The sequence below is a fragment of the Amblyomma mixtum genome, chromosome 5 (genome assembly GCF_055824585.1).
Source record: "Amblyomma mixtum isolate Tamu chromosome 5, ASM5582458v1, whole genome shotgun sequence".
NCBI lineage: Eukaryota > Metazoa > Arthropoda > Arachnida > Ixodida > Ixodidae > Amblyomma > Amblyomma mixtum.
The window spans coordinates 160,391,279-160,412,410 of record NC_143016.1 but is presented as its reverse complement, the minus strand read 5'-3'; the positions used below and the strand labels follow the sequence as shown (position 1 = coordinate 160,412,410).

At 47.9% G+C, this 21,132-nt stretch overlaps 1 protein-coding gene across 3 annotated transcripts in view; it reads left to right on the top strand.

The window, feature by feature from the left end:
* Positions 1–998: 998 nt before the first annotated feature.
* LOC149344304 (nose resistant to fluoxetine protein 6-like) overlaps positions 999–21,132 on the top strand; it is a 79,623-nt gene continuing 59,489 nt past the window's right edge. The window contains exon 1 of one of the 3 annotated variants that reach the window (XM_089546236.1): positions 999–1,279. In XM_089546236.1, coding sequence (XP_089402362.1) covers positions 1,272–1,279 — 8 coding nt within the window. In that variant the 5' untranslated portion in view covers positions 999–1,271. The remainder of the gene's footprint in view (positions 1,280–21,132) is intronic. The other 2 variants (XR_016283196.1, XM_089546237.1) reach the window with 2 other exon arrangements.

Below are 21,132 nucleotides of genomic sequence, written 5' to 3'. Positions count from 1 at the left end.
CCAGGGAATCCTGAAGCATTTTTTTAGTGGTCACTGGTCTGTGAACCATTAGCTCACCATTAAACAATTATTTGGGGCGCGCAGTACTAGCTGTCAGGTGTGTCTCGGCACGCAGCAACCGGACAACCGTTTTAAACAGCGGGGTTCCAATTTTTTCGTTTTTTCCCTATAGTTGAGACTACCCGTGCCGTATAAAGTAACACAACTGCAGAGGCTCATGGTGGCCGAAGAAAAAAAAATATAGACTATATTTTTAGGGCTTGAAATGAATGAAACATGGTATTTAAAAGCAAGCACCATTTGGCAAGACAAGTAACTAGGGATTTTATTGTAACTGTAAGTAAAGTAACTAGGGCCAAAAACAGAAACAAATAAATGCGTGAGTCACAATTATATTGTTTTCATCAAAGTGAGCTGCGGTATCTGCAGACATACCTTATAGGAGCTTAGCGTAGAGCCTTAGGAAAGTACTGGGATAAAAACCCAGAAGGTTTGCGCAGGCATTCAACCATGCAGAGCACAGCCTCGAAAGCCGTCAAATAGAGGGCATAGTTTCGAGGTCCCGCACTGCGACCCACGAATTACTTTATCCAAAAGATCGATCATGACCTCCCATCTTTTCAGCTTCCAACTTCATCTAAGCTGTCATTTGCTCCCTACGGCGATTTCCAAAAGATCGGTGAAGGAGGCCGCACGCCTGCGGCAGCGTCGATACATAGTAAGAAAAAATAATGACGGAGAAGAGTTGAGCCCTAGGTTCCTATTGGCCCGACTGGAAAACGGCTTACCATTTCGATGGTGCGAGTGGGTGCCTGTTATTGGGTCGTCGTGCCCACCAAGTGTCCCGGACTATCGGGAACGTTACTGCGTTTTTATGTTCTTGCTTCGTCGGATGCTCGAATGCAGTGGTTCGCGATCACTGCAGCACTGGCAATAACTGCACCTTGGCGAGATTATGGGGTGGATGGAAAATGTAGGAAATGAAGAAAGGCCAATGCTTTCGTTGAAATTGTCGGACTCGCTTCTCGGGGGGTAAAATTTCAAGAAAGCGGCGGCTTTGCGCGATATCAGTGGTCTTCGGTTAAGGCGCACTGACCTTCCTTGCGTTGACTTACTTATGCGTCGTCGTATTTTTGACTGCAGTGTCCGCCTTCTGAAGCGCCCGCTCCGACTGGTTAGCAAATGGAGCGGCATACTATCTCTCGTATTTGCCATTGGCAGTGTCATTCAGCGGCCGTTGACTCCTCTAGGCCGAGCATTCTGGATGGACGATGCAACTGTAAGTTCGATTTTTAAGGAACATTCCAGGAGCAGCTCCTGTCTTGATGTCTCGCGATAGCGTTCGAACGGCCGCCGAAGGTACGTTTTGAGATGAATAATCGATAAGGCTTTATCTGTGGCAAAGAACAAAAGTAATATGCCGTCTCAGATTGGTTCAACTATGGGTAAAAAAATTTAGTACACTTGCCCTCCCGTCTTCCCGTCGCTGTTTTTATTCCCTGGTTCTTGCGTGATATTATTGGAGCTTTGTGCGATTAACTGTGGGCTGTCTGCCAAGAACAGGGCAGAGAAATACTGCTAATTAGCGAATAAATTACATGTTAGGAAAAAACGAGAGAACGAAAGAAATATGTGCTGTTGAGAAGAGGCTGTTGAACGCTAAACAGAAAAGTGGAGGGCTTGAAACCTCTTATAGAAAAAGCAAAGGCGCACGTCACCTCTATCGATTTCAGCAGAATGTTTTTTATGGCGGTGAATTAAACTCCTGGCACGTGCCAGAAAACGCCGATAAAAAAAAAAGATAGAAAAACGGTCATTCTTCTAACATGTGGGCTGCTTTAGCCATGAAAACAAAAGTAACTAAACCAGGACGAAGAAAGGAGCCTGAGAAAATAACGGCGATGAACAACCGTTAAAACAGCGTCGTATTTTGTTTCTTTCGTTTAGTTTCTCGAGCTGGTTTGTTTTGATACGGTATACAGCTACGGGTTATGCAACTCTCGTGTTGTTTTACGTGCCCACCTGTAAAAAAATTCCAACCGGTCTGCTGTGTGCCGTTGCTGCGAACTCCAATGCTTCTTTAAACTGTCTAGCGCGGGCGTACCTGGTGTCAGAATGCTGTTCGTAAGTGCATGTGTGCGGGAATTGTAAAACCCATCTTCTGCGACTTAGCACCTGAAGGCAGCCTATGAAGTTGAATTAAAGGTGCTGGGTGAGTACAGTAAGCTTACCAATAGTATCTTGAACAAATTTACAATGAATATACAAACTTCAGATTCGGTGTCGTCCAAAGCAGGATCTGCCGGAACAGCCTTAAGTGCCACTTCAAGTCCCCAAATGTCCTATTTGTGATAAGCATGGTAAAAACAATTAGCTACCGACGTATACCAAGACCCTGAAAACTAAAAAAATAGCACTGAGGGTGCGGTGATGGTGCGAATGTTCCTCAGACAGTCCCCAATATGCCATCAAATGGATGTCATTGCGGAGCGAGTCAGGTATTGATAATTTTCAAAGCCAAGGAACTGAAGCAGCTTCTTTCCAAATTAATGTATTTATTGTTTCTGTTCTCATGTAGACAAAAACTAGGCGCCCAGTAGACATCTTTTAAAAATGCGGGCGAGAGAATCAAACGTGCTCGACTGCGAATCGTTCTGGGTGTAACTCGATCATCTTTGTCTCAGTATAGACATAATAAGGCTCATTTGATTATTGTCTTTTTTTCTCGTTTTCTCTATCTATTTCTAAACTTTGTAGTGTTCTTCTAATTGTTATGACAGTTTTCGCGGAGAAAAACTAATGTAGACGTGCCTATGTAATATTGACGCTTTGGTTCCAGAGCAAAACTATTCATAAAGCGATTCCTTCCCCCCATAAAGAACCAACAGGAAAAAACACATTACAAATAATTAAAAACAGTTATGCTTAAGATGTACTTTTGCCTGTACTTGGCATCAGTGAAGTATAAATTAGACAAATTCTTGGGAGCTTCAAGTTTGTTATCCCAGTAGTCACTATTTCGAAAATAATCTCGTGCATACCGCAGCTCCTAGGGGTCTGTGAGACGAGTGGTGGCGATTCAGGGCGTGAGTACATATACCCTACTACCATTTGCCACATATCATGAGAGAATTCACTGCTAGTACATATTGTTACGAAGAAGACGAAGCTGGCAGTGGCGCGGGACGGAGCCCTCGCGCTAGGCCAGCGGCCATTAAATCATATCTTGTCCATCGTTCATCACGCCTTATTCTTCGGCTGGCCGCCACGTAATAATATCCGTACTCGGTTTCCACTCAACGGTAGTACAAACTGCAGAAAGCATTTTTTTTCAGAGCCATTCTTGCAAGACGAGATATGGTATGCGCATCAGCTGACCAACATGGTAGTGTGAAACATAAAGCAATAACAACAAAAAAAATTGGCTGCCACTCAGCCATTTGCCTTTTTACGCAGTTTTTCGCTGTTGCCGTGCGCTCAATACATAAGAAAGTATATCTATTTGGTGTAGTCGAGGTCTGGCAAGGAAACAGCAGTTCGCAATTGGTATCGAGGTGCTGGAAGAGATAACGGAATACGCCTACTTAGGGCAGATAGTGACCGCTGATCTAGATCATGAGAGGAAAATAACAAGAAAAATGAGAATGGGGTGGAGTGCATATAGCAGGTCTTCTAAGAACATGAATGGCAATTTACAAACGTAACCGAAGAGAAAAGTATACAACACTTGTATTTTACTGGTACTCACTTGTGGGACAACGCAGTTAAGGACAACGCAGCAAGCTATGGAAAGAAAAATGATAGGCGTAATGTTAAGCGACCGGGAGCGGCCGGAGTTGAGGGAATAAACGCGGGTTAATCACATTCTAGTCGAATTCAATAGAAAGAAATGGGCTTGGGCGTAGCATGTAATGCGAAGGCAAGATAACCGCTGGTCGTGAAGGGTAACGGAGTGGATTCCAGGAGAAGGCAAACGTAGCAGCGGCAGAAAGTTAGGTGGGCGGATGAGATTAAGAAGTTGGCGGTGAGAGGGTGGGCGCAGCTGGCAAAGGACAGGGTTAATTGGAGAGACATGGGAGAGGCCCTTGCACTGCAGTGGGCGCAGCCAGGCTGATGATGATGATGATGTAGTCGAGGTTTGTTCTCACTGTTCTCCATACTAAGGTGACTAAAATACGCGGGCTGGAATAAGCTCTTAGCATGTCATATGCTTACGAATGCCTGAGCAGTTGTTGATATTAGGGTCTTTATTATGGGGGGTGCGGAGTTAATTCACTGCCTGTGCACAGTTTATTGAAAATAGTCTACCGGACTCCGGAATTTCAAATTCTGACATTGCTGATCACTGCCGTATTTTTCAAAGTTCTTTTACATGTCCAGGTTTTTTTCAGGCTTCAAACTTGTGTTGGATAAATTGTGCTCGTCGCTGCCGTTAGCGCCCCACAGAGGGCTTTATTGAGCCTAAGAAATCAGAAACGGCAAAACTTTAAGCGATCCTTGACACGTTTACTATTGCAACATGGTAATTCCTTGAGCTAATCGATACATGTTCATCAGGTAAAGCCAGAGGGCGACTGAGACAGGACGAAAGAAGTAGACTACTTATTTCGTCCTGTCTCAGTCGCGCTGTGCTTTTACCCGATGAACCTTTACTATGATTACGTCATGCCCTCTCTCACAACGGACAGAGAAAAAAAGAATATTCATTTCACCATGATGTTGATAATTGGAGGAGTGGCATGGGTACAAAGATACCCACGGACCCTTCCTAAACTTATCAAAGCAATGCGCACAAAGAATATTTGTACAAAAGAAGAGATAAAGCCTTATGACGCACATTACTAGCTCGTTACGAACAACTGAAAATTGTTATTCGGCGTAGCAAAGAAAGTGAAAGGCGGTTGATCAAGGAGTTCTTGCGGCCGTGAACAGTGCAAAACGAGTTACAGGATGGCCCTTAGGTCCGCTTAAGTGCGGAAATGCGAAAACCTTTCTCTTTCCTCTCTTTCTCTCTGCGTTTCATTTTTGTTATTTTTATTTTCTCCATTTTTCAGTTTCATTTTCAAATTATTTATTTGCTTCCGATTGTTATTTGTTTACTTTTTACTATTTACTTTTTAATATACTTTTTTGTTAAATTTTATTTCATTTTATCATTTATCATTTTTATTAGTATTGGAATGAAGATGATGATTCAGCACCGCCACCAACGACGACGAAGCGCTAGCGCCGCCCGTGAAAGGCTCAGAATATACTTCCATTTCTGACATTACCCGCCATGCTGAGCAGTGCCGCCAGTTGGCTCGCTCCTTCACCGCCGAACGTCAAGGGCTCCGGAAACATGAGTCGGACCAAGACACGCCCGCTACACACTTCTCCACTGGATCATTGGTCTGGCTCTCTGTTCCGGCTGCGTCCAAATTTTCGGCCAAGCACATTGGTACTTACCGCATCTTAGAGCGTACGTCACCAGTGAACTATATCATCGAACCGGTGACACCTTCTTTGGACCATCGCCGCCGTGGTCGCGACGTCGTTCATGTCAGCCGCTTGAAGCCTTATTACAGCCCTCTCGTCGTCTCCTCGCCTTGAGTCGCCAGGATGGCTCCCTCTTTCCGCCGGGGCAGTTGGAATGAAGATGATGATTCAGCACCGCCACCAACGACGACGAAGCGCTAGCGCCGCCCGTGAAAGGCTCGTGCTGGAGAACTGCCGCTTGTGTGCCGGGCTCTCGCCTCGCTGGTCCCTAGACGACTTGCGCCCGGGTCTTCGTTGCCGGCGCTTCAACGTGTCAATAAACCACTCTTCAGTATCACCATCATAGCTATCATAAATTACCACTATCACTATCTCCGGCGCTATCACTATAGGCAGCTATCGCTATCAGTGTCACTACCATCACTATCACTATCTATCTCTAGCACTGTCATTATAAGCAGGTGCCATTATCGCAACCTATCGTTATTTTTTAGTATTTATTTACTTCACTACTGTCATTACATATATGCTGCTTATCAAGCGTTGTTTAATGAACTTGTACGTTTTATTTTAATTGCCATACAACTTATGATTAACAGTTCGTGCGTAGAGCCTCTGTCTACAACTTCAGTCGGCGCCACACTTGCGGAAAAACTTCCATCCATGTCACTCATGAGCCAAGAAAACTTTCGTCTTAAAAGTGCGGGATTCAATCCAGACCGGAACCGCACCCCACGTGGCGACAATAGCAATGAAGTCGATAACACGAACAGTTATTGTGACCCTTGGAAGACTGCTGTCGCTTTCAATATCTGTTTCTACTAAGATGATACCTTGTCATAGCTGCATTTTTACTACATATCATACGGCTGAGTCATATCAGCAACCGACTTTTTAGCTCATTTTTCTTTCCCAACAGCTCCCAATGAAGCTATTTTCGTCGTTAATCTGCCAAATATATAAAGTGAGGGTCCTGATAACGTTCGTCGTGCTAAACGCACCAGAAATGACACTGAGTATATGAAGCCGCTGTAATCGGCTTTTTCTCCTTTCACCTCAAACTGAAATATAGATTGTGATAGACGGATTGCAAAAATTAAATAAATTGCACACGCAATGACAGCTATTATGCCTTTCCCTGCATCACAATCTCGAACTGCTCTGGTGCCAGCGTTTGCAATATGCCGTTTTGAAAACTGCCGCATCCGATTTGCTGGCTAATGGAAATATTATCCTCGTGGGTCAGGTTTTGTTGTTGTCGCAAGTGGACTGTGTGTTGTTACGTGAAACTGGGTGGGCTGGACACGTGGGTCTTCGACTCAGCACTCTCATGAAGCAGAGGGAAAAGGGTAGGGATACTGGTGTCTCTTAAAAAAAGGCGAGTAGTTGGAGAGCTTTTCCAAAAACGCTCATCTCAATTAGATGGCGGAAACCCCCCTTTAGGTTATACCCCACGGTAAGCTGTATGATCAGCTACGCCGCTAAATGTGTCTTGTGTGAGCAGTTTTTAAAGGGATACTGAGGCGGTTTTCGAATCAGCTAACCTTCTAGGGTTTTGAAGTAGTGTCATTGCTGATCACGTCTGTGAAATTATTTTTTCGATTTTGGCTAAAACAGTGGCGCAATCACCAATTAAAAACGCGATGTTTAAATTTCCCGCGCCCCGCGCGAGCGCAGGAGAGGGGAACAGCGGAGAGGGAAACCTCGTCCATGTCGGCCAGCGTGACGTCATGTTGAGGAGCCGGGGATGCTTCGGCGCACCCGAGCGCGCTTTCAGCGCGCGTTGTTTCTCCTGCTGCATGCGTTGTTCCTCGTACTGCGTGCGTTGTGACGTACAAAGCTTGTCAGCCGACCTTGAGAATCAGATTCAACAGGTACTACTATGCGTTCGTGTCCACGAACAACTACGGCCGCGACTGTGTCGTCTTCCACTGTTTTCCGCAAGATCACAAGCTCGCAGCGCAACCGCTCGCTGCTGTGACGAATTCATGCCGACTAAAGCAAGCTTACTCTGCTCGAAACACTTTCGTAAGAGCGGCTACAGGCAGAGCTTGTCCTAGTGTGATCTCTGGAGATTTCTGTCGAAAAGGCGCGGCTGAACCATGACACAGTTACATCGATTTCCTCGCGCATGAGAGGCGTGTCACCCTTCCGAAGAAGCGCCTCTTTTAAAAGTAAAAACATGCTCACTTAGCCCCTGAAGAAACCTTATAGAGGCTTAAGCATGTGTCGCTCTCCTCAGCTTAGGTGCGGCCAGACCACCTGAGACGTGCTGCTCAGCAAGGCTCGGTTAGTGATTTTATACTCGGTTCGACGTGTCCAAGCAAGCAAGCAAGCAAGCAGAGCAAAGCACAATAAAGCAAAGCAAGCAAGCATCGAAGCTCTTCATATGCGGCATCTCGTTTAATCCTAGCTAAGCAATTAAAATGAAAGCGTTCGACGTTGATTTCGGATGCAAATTTATGAGAGAAATGAATTCCAACCGAGTTTTTGCAAAAAAACACCGCAACCTTACTCGGTTTCTTCATCAAGTTGTGGCAGCGGGCGAGTTGCAGCTAGCTTGGCTTTTAAACACACATGTAGTTGACAACTACTTCACTGAACCTAAACTGCAAATCTAGGAAGGGCGAACGTTTCCGCGGCAGCGATTAATATTTTCTGGCATCTGCTGAACGCGCCAGGAGTGAAGCAGCAGCCTTGTGCACGTATTTGGCTTGGTTTCCAAGGCACCATGATTGCGTCACTATGTTGTGGTCACATGCCTCGCAGTGCTTGGCCACTGCGCTTCGCTAATTTTGACACCAACTTTGTGCTCCTTCATTGTTTCCTTGAAATACTTTCTTGCCCCAACCTGCAACGCCGGGTACTGAGAACAGGATTTTTTGTACACAGTGCTTTGGGCCTTTTCTTTAGGATGACGCTCTTCCGGGCGAGCCAGGAGGCGTCCGGTGGTGGTAATTGACTTGAGTATTGTTCGCACCCCTTCCTTTCCGAGAATACGAGCCGAGGTTGTGCTGGCACCTTTTACGCATGGTCTGCATCGCGTCTTTGACGCTGGCGTATGCTTGTGCTAGGCGTAGAATTTTTTGCTTGTGTCTTTTTTGGTTTCAGGCGATACGTGGAATGAGCAAACTGTAGTATCCTTTTCTTCGGTGGTCAGTAAAAAAAAAACAGTCGCCGTATTCGCTTTTACAACGACACGGAACGCTGCGATCTGCACTCAACGCAGCGCCGGATCCGCATCGGCAGCTTCTCCAGTCCTCAAAGTGACGTCACGACCTCTCTTGACCAATCACGGGCGGCGGCGCGCCGCGTGGCGTGCCCCGCGGCACAGCCCGCATATTTCGGCTAAAAAAGGCAATTCGCGCTTGTTTTTGCCTTATTTGGATGCGATATTCCAGTATACAGCATGAAAAACTATAGGATGCCGCTGCCAGCCCGATTTTCAGAAAAAGTGCTTCAGTCTCCCTTTAAAGCAGTTTATGATATATGACAACAAAAGCTTCCTAGTGTACTCATCCTTCTACTACTATGTTGTGAATATTTAACTTGCCATTTTACCTGAAGCATGCATAGGCACAACGAATTAATTTTTTTTTGTCTACGAAAGCTTTCTTTCGAAAAATCCCGAGAAATATTTGGGCGCTGTCGGTGCAGGTGAACTGCATAGCAAGGTGGGCATTATGCAAGTGGTACAGCTCAACATAAAATGCGACTCGGTAACTAAATTTAACTGAACATCTTTTTAACTTCGGGCTTTAGGGCGCAGGATTATGTTGCAAAATTGAAGGCTGCCAATTTCGAAGTCAAGCCAAGCTTTCAATTCTTTGATTCGGCATCCTTGTTTGGAATATTGAAAACGAAAGATGCGTCTTTTAAAAGTTGCCTTTCACGCGCTCCACATCGATAAAATGCATCTTTTACCATATAGAAGAAGTTCCCACGATTTATGCGACGATACCACGAACAGCGATACCCTTTTATGAATGGGTAACACGGGAAAGCCAACTCAACTGGCTTTCAAAGGCCTATTTTGACGCTGGATACCTCGAACCAGAATGCCGTTTCAAAATATTGAAAAATAGACTGGCGTTTGTTGTTCACGAAGTAAAAAAGTTGTCTAATTATTGTGAGTTAACTAGTGGTTTTTTTATTTGCAATCTTTCTTATGTGCGCTCCGCCTTGCGGGGAAGTTCACCGAAGTATCTCTTATAATCCTAAAATAAAAAACTTTGTGCAAAAAAAATGACCTGGTATGCAACAAGGCTGGCGGGAGTCGAAGAATTTTATTCCTTCAGCCTCTCGGGGGAAAACCCGGGATAATTTTGTCACTTTAGCGGACTTATTGTTTTCTAAAAATTCACTTCAATTAGTGCGCCGTACCTCATTCTCTCGCCAATAGCCACTTTCGCCTGCGAACACTGTGCGTAGTTCGCGCAAACACCTTAAACAAAAACCTACCCAAAAGTTGTCCAGATGGAAATAAAGTCGCTTGTCCTGTAGCTCATGCCCTTTTTATTGTTTCAAAACGACATCATTTACAGTCGTCCAGGGAGGTTTTTCTGGCGCGCAGTAAGAATATTTAGCAAGGGAAATAAGGCGCTACATTGACCGCAGAAGCCGCCCAGGGAAGTTTTTTGGCCCCAAATGCGAATATTTACCAAGAACCAAGAGACTACCAACACAACTCAATGAGGTACGTTTATAGTAGAGCGGGCCCTCCCTTTATACGTCTCCTCCCCCAATAGTGATATTTTCGTGTGCCACATCGCGAATGCTACGTGACAAGCAAGGCACTATGCCTTCTGCCTTCGGAAAGGATTTGTTTCTGAGGACGTGTGTGTTTTGGCTTTGGAAAGCCGTCTCGAGAACACGATAACAGGATATGCAAATTTTTAAGATTGAGTTGTGAGGCCAGGTTCGCTTTGTTCACGACTGGTCGCGTGTTACGTGCCGCAAAAGTTTTCTTAATGGCTTGTGGCGAAGCGCGCCTCCTTGAATGAACCGGATAGCTGCACAACTGACCGAGACAAAGTGGAGGGATTGCTTGAAGTTGCCGCTTAGTGACACTAAGAAAAAAAGTGCTTTGGCACCAGTGCTTATCGTCCTGTCTTTTGTGTCTGTCAATGTAGGGCCTTGTTTCAAGTTAACATGCAGAACCAAGAAGCCGGGCAACAAACCTTACGCTAACATTTATATGCGCCTTCAAGGAATTGGTATGGGGCGCTGAGGGAATGGTTTTCATGCCCATAGGTAAGTTTTAAACGTAGCCTGTGGCGAATTAATCTTACAACTATTTAAATCTTCTTGAAGTAATCATATAAATGTTTTTTTACTTACTTAGGAACGTGTATATTGGACCCTCTGCTCTCGTTAGAGCGCTTTTGAGCCTGCTGCAGTTTGGGAGCCTTTGAGCAAGAGCCGGAGGAGGAGGAAGAGGGAAAGACGTTAGTAAATGCAGGACAGGTCTTCCTGGTTGTTAGCCTAGCATGCTACTCCAGCAAGAGCCGGAGTCGTACTATGATACTATGGTGCGCATGATGCATTGTACAGTTACACTAAACATTGCAGTAACACATTTCGAATGCTAAGGGCATGGAGGAAGAATAAAACCAGGGTGGAGATGTCACCTCAGGCGTCAGGCGGCGTAGTTTAGGAAGGTAATAGTGGACAGGACGGGGACACTGCACGCTACGCCCAGAGCAACCCCGCAATGACGAGCCGTGGCATAGCAAACGGCATCCTCTGTGCCGGGCCGGTGAACGCATCTGCACATACTGCCGTTTCTGATACGCACAGCTGTCACCTCCCATCATCATCATCATCATCAGCCTGACTACACCCACTGCAGATCAAAGGCCTCTCTCATGTCTATCCAATTAACCCTGTCCTTTACCAGTTTTGGCCGCTGTATCCCCATAAATTTATTATGGGGATACAGCCCACGTAACTTCTTATCCGCCCATGTAACTTTCTGCCACCCCATGCTACGCTTGCCTTCTCTTGGAATCCAAATGCAGAGACCGCACCGACGTATCTGTTAGAATTTTAAAGCAAAAATCGGTGTACATTAAAAAAAATTGACCAGGTGTGCAACAAGGCTGGGGATGTCAAAGTATTCTACTCCTTCAATCTCTAAGGTGAAAGCCCAGGACAATTTTGTTACTTTGACGGACTTATTCGTTTCTGAAACTTAACTTTAAGCAGGGCGTCGCACCGTCATTTCATTCTCTGGACAATAGCCACTTCCGCCCGCGACCACTGAGCGTAGTTCGTGCTAACATATTGTGACGAAGATGAAGCTGGCAGTGGCGCGGGACGGAGCGCTTGCGCTAGGCCAGCGGCCATTAAATCATCTCTAGTTCTTGGTTCATCACGCCTCATTCTTCGGCTGGCCGCCACGTTACATTTGGTGTGAGGTGCTGGGGTCCCTTCATCGCCATCCTGGTCCCGGAGCTTCGGTGTCCTGCGCCTGCCGTGGACGTCGGCCGTGAGTGCCTGGTCCGTGCCGCCCGGCCATGCCCCAACCCGCCCGACCTGAACCGACCTCGCCGCTCACCCCAGCCCCGTCCCCCGCCCGGACCACAAGACACGACGACCCAAGACCCGACCGACCCGAGACCCGACCGACCCAAGACCCAAGACCCACACGTGAAGACACCGCCCCCCTGCCTCTGCCGTTCGGTGCGTCCAAGGGCCTCGGCCGTCAGCTCCTGGCACCCTACGGCCCCGATGCTTCGTGGACGGGGACTCATTCTCTCATCTTTCTCATCGTGGCGGGCAGCACTGCACCATCTTCTACATACTGTTCAACCCTCCACTCAAGACCATCGCCATTTCGCGCGTCTGTTCGTCACCGATCGGGACGATCGCTCGGTGGCCCCGGGTAGTGTGACGAAGACGAAGCGGGCAGTGGCGCGGGCCGGAGCGCTCGCGCTAGGCCAGCGGCCATTAAGTCATCTCTTGTTCATGGTTCATCACGCCTCATTCTTCGGCTGGCCGCCACGTTACCATATTACACAGAAACCTGCCGAAAAGACGCCCAGTTGGAAATAGAATCGCTTGTCCTGTAGCTAATGCCCACCCCGGCGCTAAAGGCCATCACTATGACTATATCTGAACGAACCAACCACCGTAAGCACCGACTGCCGCTGCCGCCTAGCACGGCTGCAGCGCGCAGAACCGCCGTCGGAGCGGTCTGAGAAGCTATTTTAGGGAGTCTGGTAATCTATAAAACGAGGGCCCCGATGTGCATGTAAAACGGAGTGGGGCGTACGCACCCCACGGTCCTTCGCAGGATCAACTAGCAAGACAGGACGAGCGATGCAGGTTGCAGCGTAGCAAGCGGGCACTTAGCGGCGCCTGAAGGAAACGAACACAAAGCGCTCGTCGTGGTCGCCGCAGAGTTGGGTAGCAGCGCGGTAGCAGGAAAATGTGCCGCTGAAGGAGCTGACGAGAGCAGGGCTGAGCTGAAGTATGCCCAGGGGCGGTGGCCTGCGAAAACGTCTGAGCAGAGCTGAAGTTGAGCGGGAAATGATAAGCCCCACAAAATCTGGCGTCATATCTGGCGCGACCAGGGGAAGAAGAGGGAAGAGGCGAAAATGGGAGATGCCGCAGTCTGCACGCCGGCAGAAAGGCGACGGACCTGTGGAGAGGAAGGCCGGCCTCCGTGAGATGCAAACACTCGGGCTCAATAACGTAAGCCGTCTTAAAGTTTCAAATTTCGACATTGTTGATAAAGGCACAGGCACCTGGCAACAAAATCGTGAAACAATTGCACTAACCAAAACCAATTGATATCACAATGCGACTGGTAAATTAAGATCTAAAAGAAGAAAAATAAACACTCATGGAAGTAATAGGCGACTGATGGCAACAGCTTTTATCGGTCGCTGTCAGAGTGCGCCCCTTTGATTAAACACCCGAAAAGTGGCTTCTGGGACTTATCACTTTCTGAAGCGGAGTTTCACAAAAGCTGTGCTCTCTGTACGCAAGGTAGTCAAGACCCCCCTGCGCATCCCCTTGTACGCCAGTGCGCTCAAGCTTCTGCAGCTCGAAGTGCAAAACACTATAGAACAGCTTTTAAAGGCCTATCGGTCGAACAAGTACAAGCGTCTACGTACCAAACTCGATGGCCGCAGACTCCTCCTATAGTTCGGATACTCCATCCAGGAGGAGACACTGGATGCTGGAACGAGACCCGTTCCTGCTGGTATAGTCGAACAGCTGCGACTCCAAACTCCGCCGTGCATCCAAGATGAATCCGAGACCGCACACGGGGAGAAGGCGAGCCCGCGCCCAACACTTAACTCGCCAATTTGGGAACCGGCAGGATGTTTTGTATACGGACGCGGTGCTTCACCACGATAGTGCAATAGCCACTGAGGCGGCCTCCTCAGACATGAAACACGCGAGTATGGCTGCCCTGCGCACTCGGGACCCAGGGGAAACAGGATGCGTCGCCCTAAATCTAGCTATCGACTATGCAGCCCAGCACAGCGACCTGACGACCATCTGCACTGATTCACAAACCCGATACAGACACTTGCAGACAGACACAGACACATTTTTTGCTCAGCGGCGGTGGCACCGAACGCAGCGGCCTTCGCTAACAGCAGTATTCATACTTCGCAGACTGTTATCCAGGCCCAGCGCTGTTCTTCGAGTTTGCTGCCCCCATTCCTCTGCAAGTACGCCGAAGCAAGTGATTGGCCTGCTGCTCCTGGATGGGACTACGTCAGCCACGATATCTTGAAAAAGTCGGAGCTGACCCACGCTCGGCGCATTTGCTCAGCGGCGGTGGCACCGAACGCAGCGGCCTTCGCTAACAGCAGTATTCATACTTCGCAGACTGTTATCCAGGGCCAGCGCTGTTCTTCGAGTTTGCTGCCCCCATTCCTCTGCAAGTACGCCGAAACAAGTGATTGGCCTGCTGCTCCTGGATGGGACTACGTCAGCCACGATATCTTGAAAAAGACGGAGCTGACCCACGCTCGGCGCATTTGCTCAGCGGCGGTGGCACCGAACGCAGCGGCCTTCGCTAACAGCAGCATTCATACTTCGCAGGTTAGTTGGGTTTTTCTGTAGTTTTCCTTGCAAACTACCGACCCCGCCACCGCCGCTGTTGCTGAAGTGCATTCTGTGTGTTTTGCATCTTTTGCTTTGTTACACATGGCTGCAAACGACTCCTGCTTGGTTTGCAATGAGCTGCTACCGGAAAACGGCACGTATCCGATGTGCTGTGAATGTGCTTATGGTTATCACTTAGGATCCTGCTCCGGAGTTTCTAAAACTGCCTTTAAATCTAAAAGTCTCGCAGATAGGAAGGAATGGACGTGTCAAACATGCGTCATTTTATCGGCTCGCGGCACTGCATCACCTAGGAAAGAAAAACCGGAAAAGGAACCTGCCTTTCAGGACGTTTTACTACAGATAAATAAGAAGCTGGCAGAAATAACGGAGATAAAAGCCAAGGTCGAGACACTGCTGCAAATTAAAGAAACTGTAGACAGAATGAAACATTCTGTTCAACATATGTCTGAGAAGTACGACGAGGTACTTGTAGAAATGAAACAGCAGTCAGCTGAAATCGCAGCTCTTCAGAAGAGGGTGGAAAAGGTTGAGGCTACTAACACCGGACAGGAAGTTCAGGAGCTCAGGCAAGAATTGAACAGCTTAGAACAATACACTAGGCGACAGAACTTGGAAATTCATGGGTTGAAGCACGATAGTAATGAAGACCTGCTTGGCAAACTAAATGCACTGGCAAATGAACTAAAACTTCCTCTGCTGTCCGAACATGAGCTCGATGGCCTGCACAGGCTTCCCGAGAAAAAAGGAAAATCGCCGGCGGTACTTGTTCGCTTTGTGTCACGTACAACACGGGACCAGTGGATGGCGAAGAGGCGTGCTCTCAGTGACATGAATTCAGGTGTGCATACGCTCGACAATCTGACAGCATATAACAAAAAGCTGTTATGGGCAATGAAGAGGAAGGCCGCGGAAATGGCTTATCAGTACGCTTGGCAAAGCAATGGAAAGTTGTTTGTGCGCAAGGCACAAGGCGACACAGCTATTCGTATTGAAAGTCATGCAGATCTAGATAAGATTCGCTGAATCTTTTCTATTTCCTGCTGTGTTGTTCATTCAAAATTCTGATGTCACAGCCCCGAGTAAATACTTATCATGACTGCTCGTCTTTTACACGCATTGCACAGACTGAAAGTGGAAAGATGTCATTGTTTCATGTTAATATCAGAAGTTTAAAAAACAAATGGAACGATACTGAGTTATCTTTGAGTTCTCTGAACCAGGAGTTTGATATTTTGGCCTTCACTGAAACGTGGTTTTTAGACGAAACTGAGGTTCTCGGGGTCCCAGGCTATAAAGAAGTAGGCGTGTACAGAAGAACTCGAAAAGGGGGTGGAACTTCACTCTACATTAAAGATAAACATTTGTATGAAGTCTTGCCTGAGTGTTTTGTTGTATGCGACCACTATGAGTCTGTCGCCGTAATAGTTCATGGGACCCTAATTGCTTCAGTTTATCGTCCACCTTCTGGTGATATCAATGACTTCTTGAATTTTGTTTCTAGTATTTTCGAACATGCCTTACTTCTCAATGTACCTATTGTTTGCGTTGGTGATTTCAACATTGATCTGTCATCTGAAAGCCCTCTTTGCCTACGTTTCCGGGATACCTTCGAGTCGTTTGGCTGTTGTAATGTTATAAATGCACCAACCAGGATAACACCTAACACAGAAACACTGCTTGACCTGTGCATAACTAGCCATAGTAACGAGGAAACTATTTCGGGAATTTTAACACTGCCACTTAGCGATCATCTACCCATATTTTGTTTTTTTCCATGGGCAAAAAGAAGGGGAGGTCGTAACCGGTTTGCTCCAATTTTTCATCGTAATTATAGTGCTGAGGCGCTAGCTACGTTCCGTACTGGGTTAGAAGCGACAAACTGGGATGATGTTTACTCGGAGGAAAACCCGAGTTTATCCTATGATATTTTCCTACATAAGGTAAAGGAAAGTTATAACAGAGCATTTCCTTTGCAGCCGGTCAAAGTTTGCAAGAAATCCAGAAAACCCTGGGTAACCAAGCAGTTATATAAAAAAATAAAGGCACGCGATAAACTGTACGACAAGTTTGTTCGGTCAAAGAACCTTGATCTCTTAGCTGAATATAAACGAACCAGGAACAAGCTCAGTTCAGATCTTAAGAAGGCCCGGTTACAATACTACACGCAAAAGTTTGAAGCCATCTCCAGTAATACTAAAAAGGTATGGAACTGCCTCAAAGACATTATTGGAAAAACTAGCATCAAGATACCTAACGTTCTTAAAATTGATGGTGTTGAGTATAAGGACACTTGTTTGGCCAATAAATTTAACACTCATTTTGTAAACTCCGGGGCTACGACACAACAGGTGGTAGATATTGATGGACTTGACAAATACATATCTCCTAGTGTGGTTGATTCATTGTTCCTGACTCCATGCAGTGAGCTTGAAATTATTTGCTGTCTTAGCTCTTTAAGCAAAAATGCTGCCCCAGGGAACGATGATATCAAGGCTCTGCCTATAGCATCTGTTGTTGACCTCATATCTCGTCCTCTGCAGCATATATGCAATAGCTCGTTAGCTGCAGGAATCTTTCCAAACAGCATGAAAATTGCAAAGGTGGTGGTTTTGCATAAAGGTGGTGCGCATGATGATATTGTCACGGCTTGACGTACAGGCCGGCGGCGAGAACGGGTGAAGACAGGGAGCACAGAAAAACAGGGAGGTCCACCAGCAGCAACGTCGTCGTCGGCGCGCGGCAAAACACTCCTCGTCTTTATCTTCCACTCGCGACACTACCTCCCCCTATAAAGAAGCATCGTCCCGATGCTAACACGAAAACAAAGGCACGGAAAGCCGCACACGCGCACAAAAACTCCTGCTGGCCAGTGTAGAAGGAGGTGGGAAAATCAGTTCGGGGCAGACGATCATCGCGCGTAATACGGCTTAAGCCGCACTACGTGCACAATGTCAGGGCGGGGTGAACGACGTGATGACGGTCGTGTTCCTTCCGGCAGCACCTCGTAGTTAAGTTCACCGATGCGGCGAAGAACTGTATACGGGCCAAAGTACCGCTTTATGAGTTTGTCGGAGAGACCTCGACGGCGTACTGGCGTCCACACCCAGACCTTGTCTCCAGGGTAAAAATGTACGTCGCGTCGACGGAGATCGTACCGACGAGCGTCGGCATGCTGTTGGTGTTGGATGCGGAGTCTCGCGAGTTGCCGAGCTTCTTCCGCGCGCTCGCATACTATTCGGGCACCATCGTCTACGTCGACAGGCGGCTCGTGCGGTAGCATAGCGTCAAGCATCGTGGTGACCTGTCTGCCGTGGACCAGCTGGAAAGGCGTCATACCGGTCGTCTCCTGGACAGCGGTATTATAAGCGAATGTAACGTAGGGCAGTACCGAGTCCCAACTGCGATGGGCGACATCCACGTACATGGCGATCATGTCGGCGATGGTCTTGTTCAGCCGCTCCGTCAGCCCATTCGTTTGCGGATGGTACGCAGTAGTTCGGCGGTGGCTGGTGCAGCTGAGACGGAGGATCTCCTGTGTGAGCTTGGCCAGAAACGCGGCACCCCGGTCAGTGATCAAAACGGCAGGGGCACCGTGACGGAGCACAATGCACTCGATAAAAAATTTGGCTGCCTCAACAGCTGTCGCAGACGGAAGTGCTCGGGACTCCGCGTACCGCGTTAGGTAGTCCGTCGCTATAATAATGTACCTGTTGCCCGACTGCGACGTCGGAAATGGACCAAGAAAATCCATTCCGACGGTGTGGAACGGAACAAGCGGTGGTTCGAGTGGTCGGAGAAGACCAGCTGGTCGTATGGGTGGTGTTTTGCGCCTTTGACACTCTCGACAAGTTCTGACGTAGTGACGCACGTACTTAGGAAGTGTCGGCCAGTAGTACCGTTCTCGAATACGTGAAAGCGTCCGGCTGTAGCCAAGGTGACCAGCTGTAGGATCGTCGTGGCAACCTTGGGCGACCTCGGAGCGCAGGTCCTCCGGCACAACAAGGAGCCACGACCTCGGGCTGCTGTCGAAGTTCTGCTTGTACAATACGCCGTGCATTATCTTGAACGTCGGCAGCATGCGCTGGAAAACGCGAGGCACCGCAGCTTCGTGGCCTTCCAAGTGCGCCATCAGCTGACCAATCTGAGGATCACTGCGTTGCCGAGCAGCCATATCTGCCGTGTCCAATGCCCCAAGAAAGCCGTCCTCTTCGTCATTTTCGCCTCCCGGTGCCGGCTCCACAGGGGCTCGAGACAAGCAGTCAGCATCATGATGTTTGCGGCCGGACTTGTAGGTGATGGTGACGTCGTACTCCTGTAGCCGAAGGCTCCACCGAGCAAGGCGGCCTGCGGGATCCTTAATATTGGCGAGCCAGCACAGCGAATGGTGGTCGGTGACGACACGAAAAGGGCGACCGTACAGATAGGGCCGGAATTTGGTGATGGCCCAGATGACAGCGAGGCACTCTTTTTCAGTTGTCGAGTAATTGCCCTCCGCCTGCGAAAGAGCTCGGCTGGCATACGCAATAACCCTCTCAGCGCCATCCTGGAATTGCACAAGCACTGCTCCTAGTCCTTTGTTGCTGGCGTCCGTGTGGAGCTCAGTGTCGGCGTCTTGATCAAAATGGCCTAGTATGGGGGATGTTGCAAGGGCGTGTTTTAATTGGCGGAATGCTGATTGTTGCTCCTCGTTCCACTCAAAGGCAACGCTATCCTTCGTAAGGCGGTAAAGTGGCGCCGCGATCTGGGCAAAGTTTCGAACGAAACGCCTGAAGTATGCGCAAAGACCGAGAAAGCTTCTGACGGTCTTCTTGTCCGACGGTGGAGGGAAGGATGCAACGGCAGCCGTTTTCTCGGGATCTGGCTTCACACCCACTTGGCTGACGATATGACCAAGGAACTTCAGTTCACTGTATGCGAAGCGGCACTTCGAAGGCTTGAGCGTAAGTCCGGCTTTCAGAAGAGCTTGAAGAACTGCTTCAAGACGCACCAGATGGTCTCTGAAAGTGCTTGAGAAGATGACGACGTCATCCAGATACACGAGACATGTCTGCCACTTCAGGCCGGCTAGCACAGTATCCATGACTCGTTGAAATGTCGCGGGCGCTGTACACAGGCCAAACGGCATCACCTTAAACTCGTACAGGCCATCCGGGGTTATAAATGCGGTCTTCTCGCGGTCGCGCTCATCCACTTCAATTTGCCAGTATCCACTCTTGAAGTCGATGGACGAAAAATAGCGGGCATGACGAAGACGGTCGAGGGTGTCGTCGATGCATGGGAGTGGATACACGTCCTTCTTGGTCACCTTATTGAGTCGCCGGTAGTCAACGCAAAATCGAAGGGTCCCGTCTTTTTTCTTGACCAGCACTACAGGTGCGGACCACGGACTGTTGGATGGCTGGATGACGTCGTCGCGTATCATTTCGCGCACTTGCTCCTGGATGGTTTCCCTTTCCTTCAAGGAAACGCGGTACGGCGGTTGGCGAATCGGGTGCGTTGCGGTGTCTACAATAATTCGATGCTTGGCGACTGGCGTCTGTCGAACTCGAGATGTCGTCGCAAAACAGTCGTTGTACCGATGCAAAAGGGAGAGCAGTTCGCGTGTTTGGGAAGGCTCAAGTTTGGGATCGATATCCAGGGGCAACGTTGTAGGGTCTCGTGACCCGGGCGGGGCCGCCTCCTTAGGCAGCGCAACTGCTTCACGAACGTCGCTAAGCTCTTCCATTTGGGCTATTACTGACCCTTTCGTCAAGTGCTGCGGCAAAACACTCCTCGTCTTTATCTTCCACTCGCGACACTTACAGACCTATTTCAGTACTGCCATTATTTTCTAAAGTTCTTGAGAAAGTGATAAAATCACGCCTAAGTAAGTTCTGTATTGAAAGAGAGCTTCTTGTGAGGCAGCAATATGGTTTCCGTCCAAATAGCTCAACTGAAATAGCCCTTCTGAATATTAAAAACAAGGTTATCAATAATTTTGAAAATAACCGATTCACGCTAGGTCTGTTCCTTGATTTCAGAAAAGCGTTTGATTCTATTAAACATCAAATATTATTTTATAAACTTCCTTTTTTTGGAATCCGTGGCGTTGCTCTCAATCTGATTCGCAGCTACCTGACGGAGAGATACCAATTTACAAGCCTTAATGGACATTCTTCTATTCTAGAACCGATTGCATATGGTGTTCCTCAAGGTTCAATCCTGGGACCCTTGCTGTTTATAATTTATATTAATGATATTGTCCTCATACCAAATACACCCGATATTATACTTTATGCAGATGACACCAGTGTGTTTTTCTCAGGAAAACAGGTATCTACACTAGAAACCTTTGCGAACACCTGGCTACATGAGCTTTCTTGCTGGCTCCGGATAAACCAAATGCAATTGAACGTTCGGAAAACAAAGTACGTAATGTTTAAGCCGCGAAATAAACCTGAAAATTTTAATATCCAGGTCAAGTACCAAGACTCAGCCCTTGAACGCGTTTCCATTTATAAGTTCTTAGGTGTCTTATTTGAGGAAAACTGAAGCTGGACTTCTCATATAAATAAGGTTCAC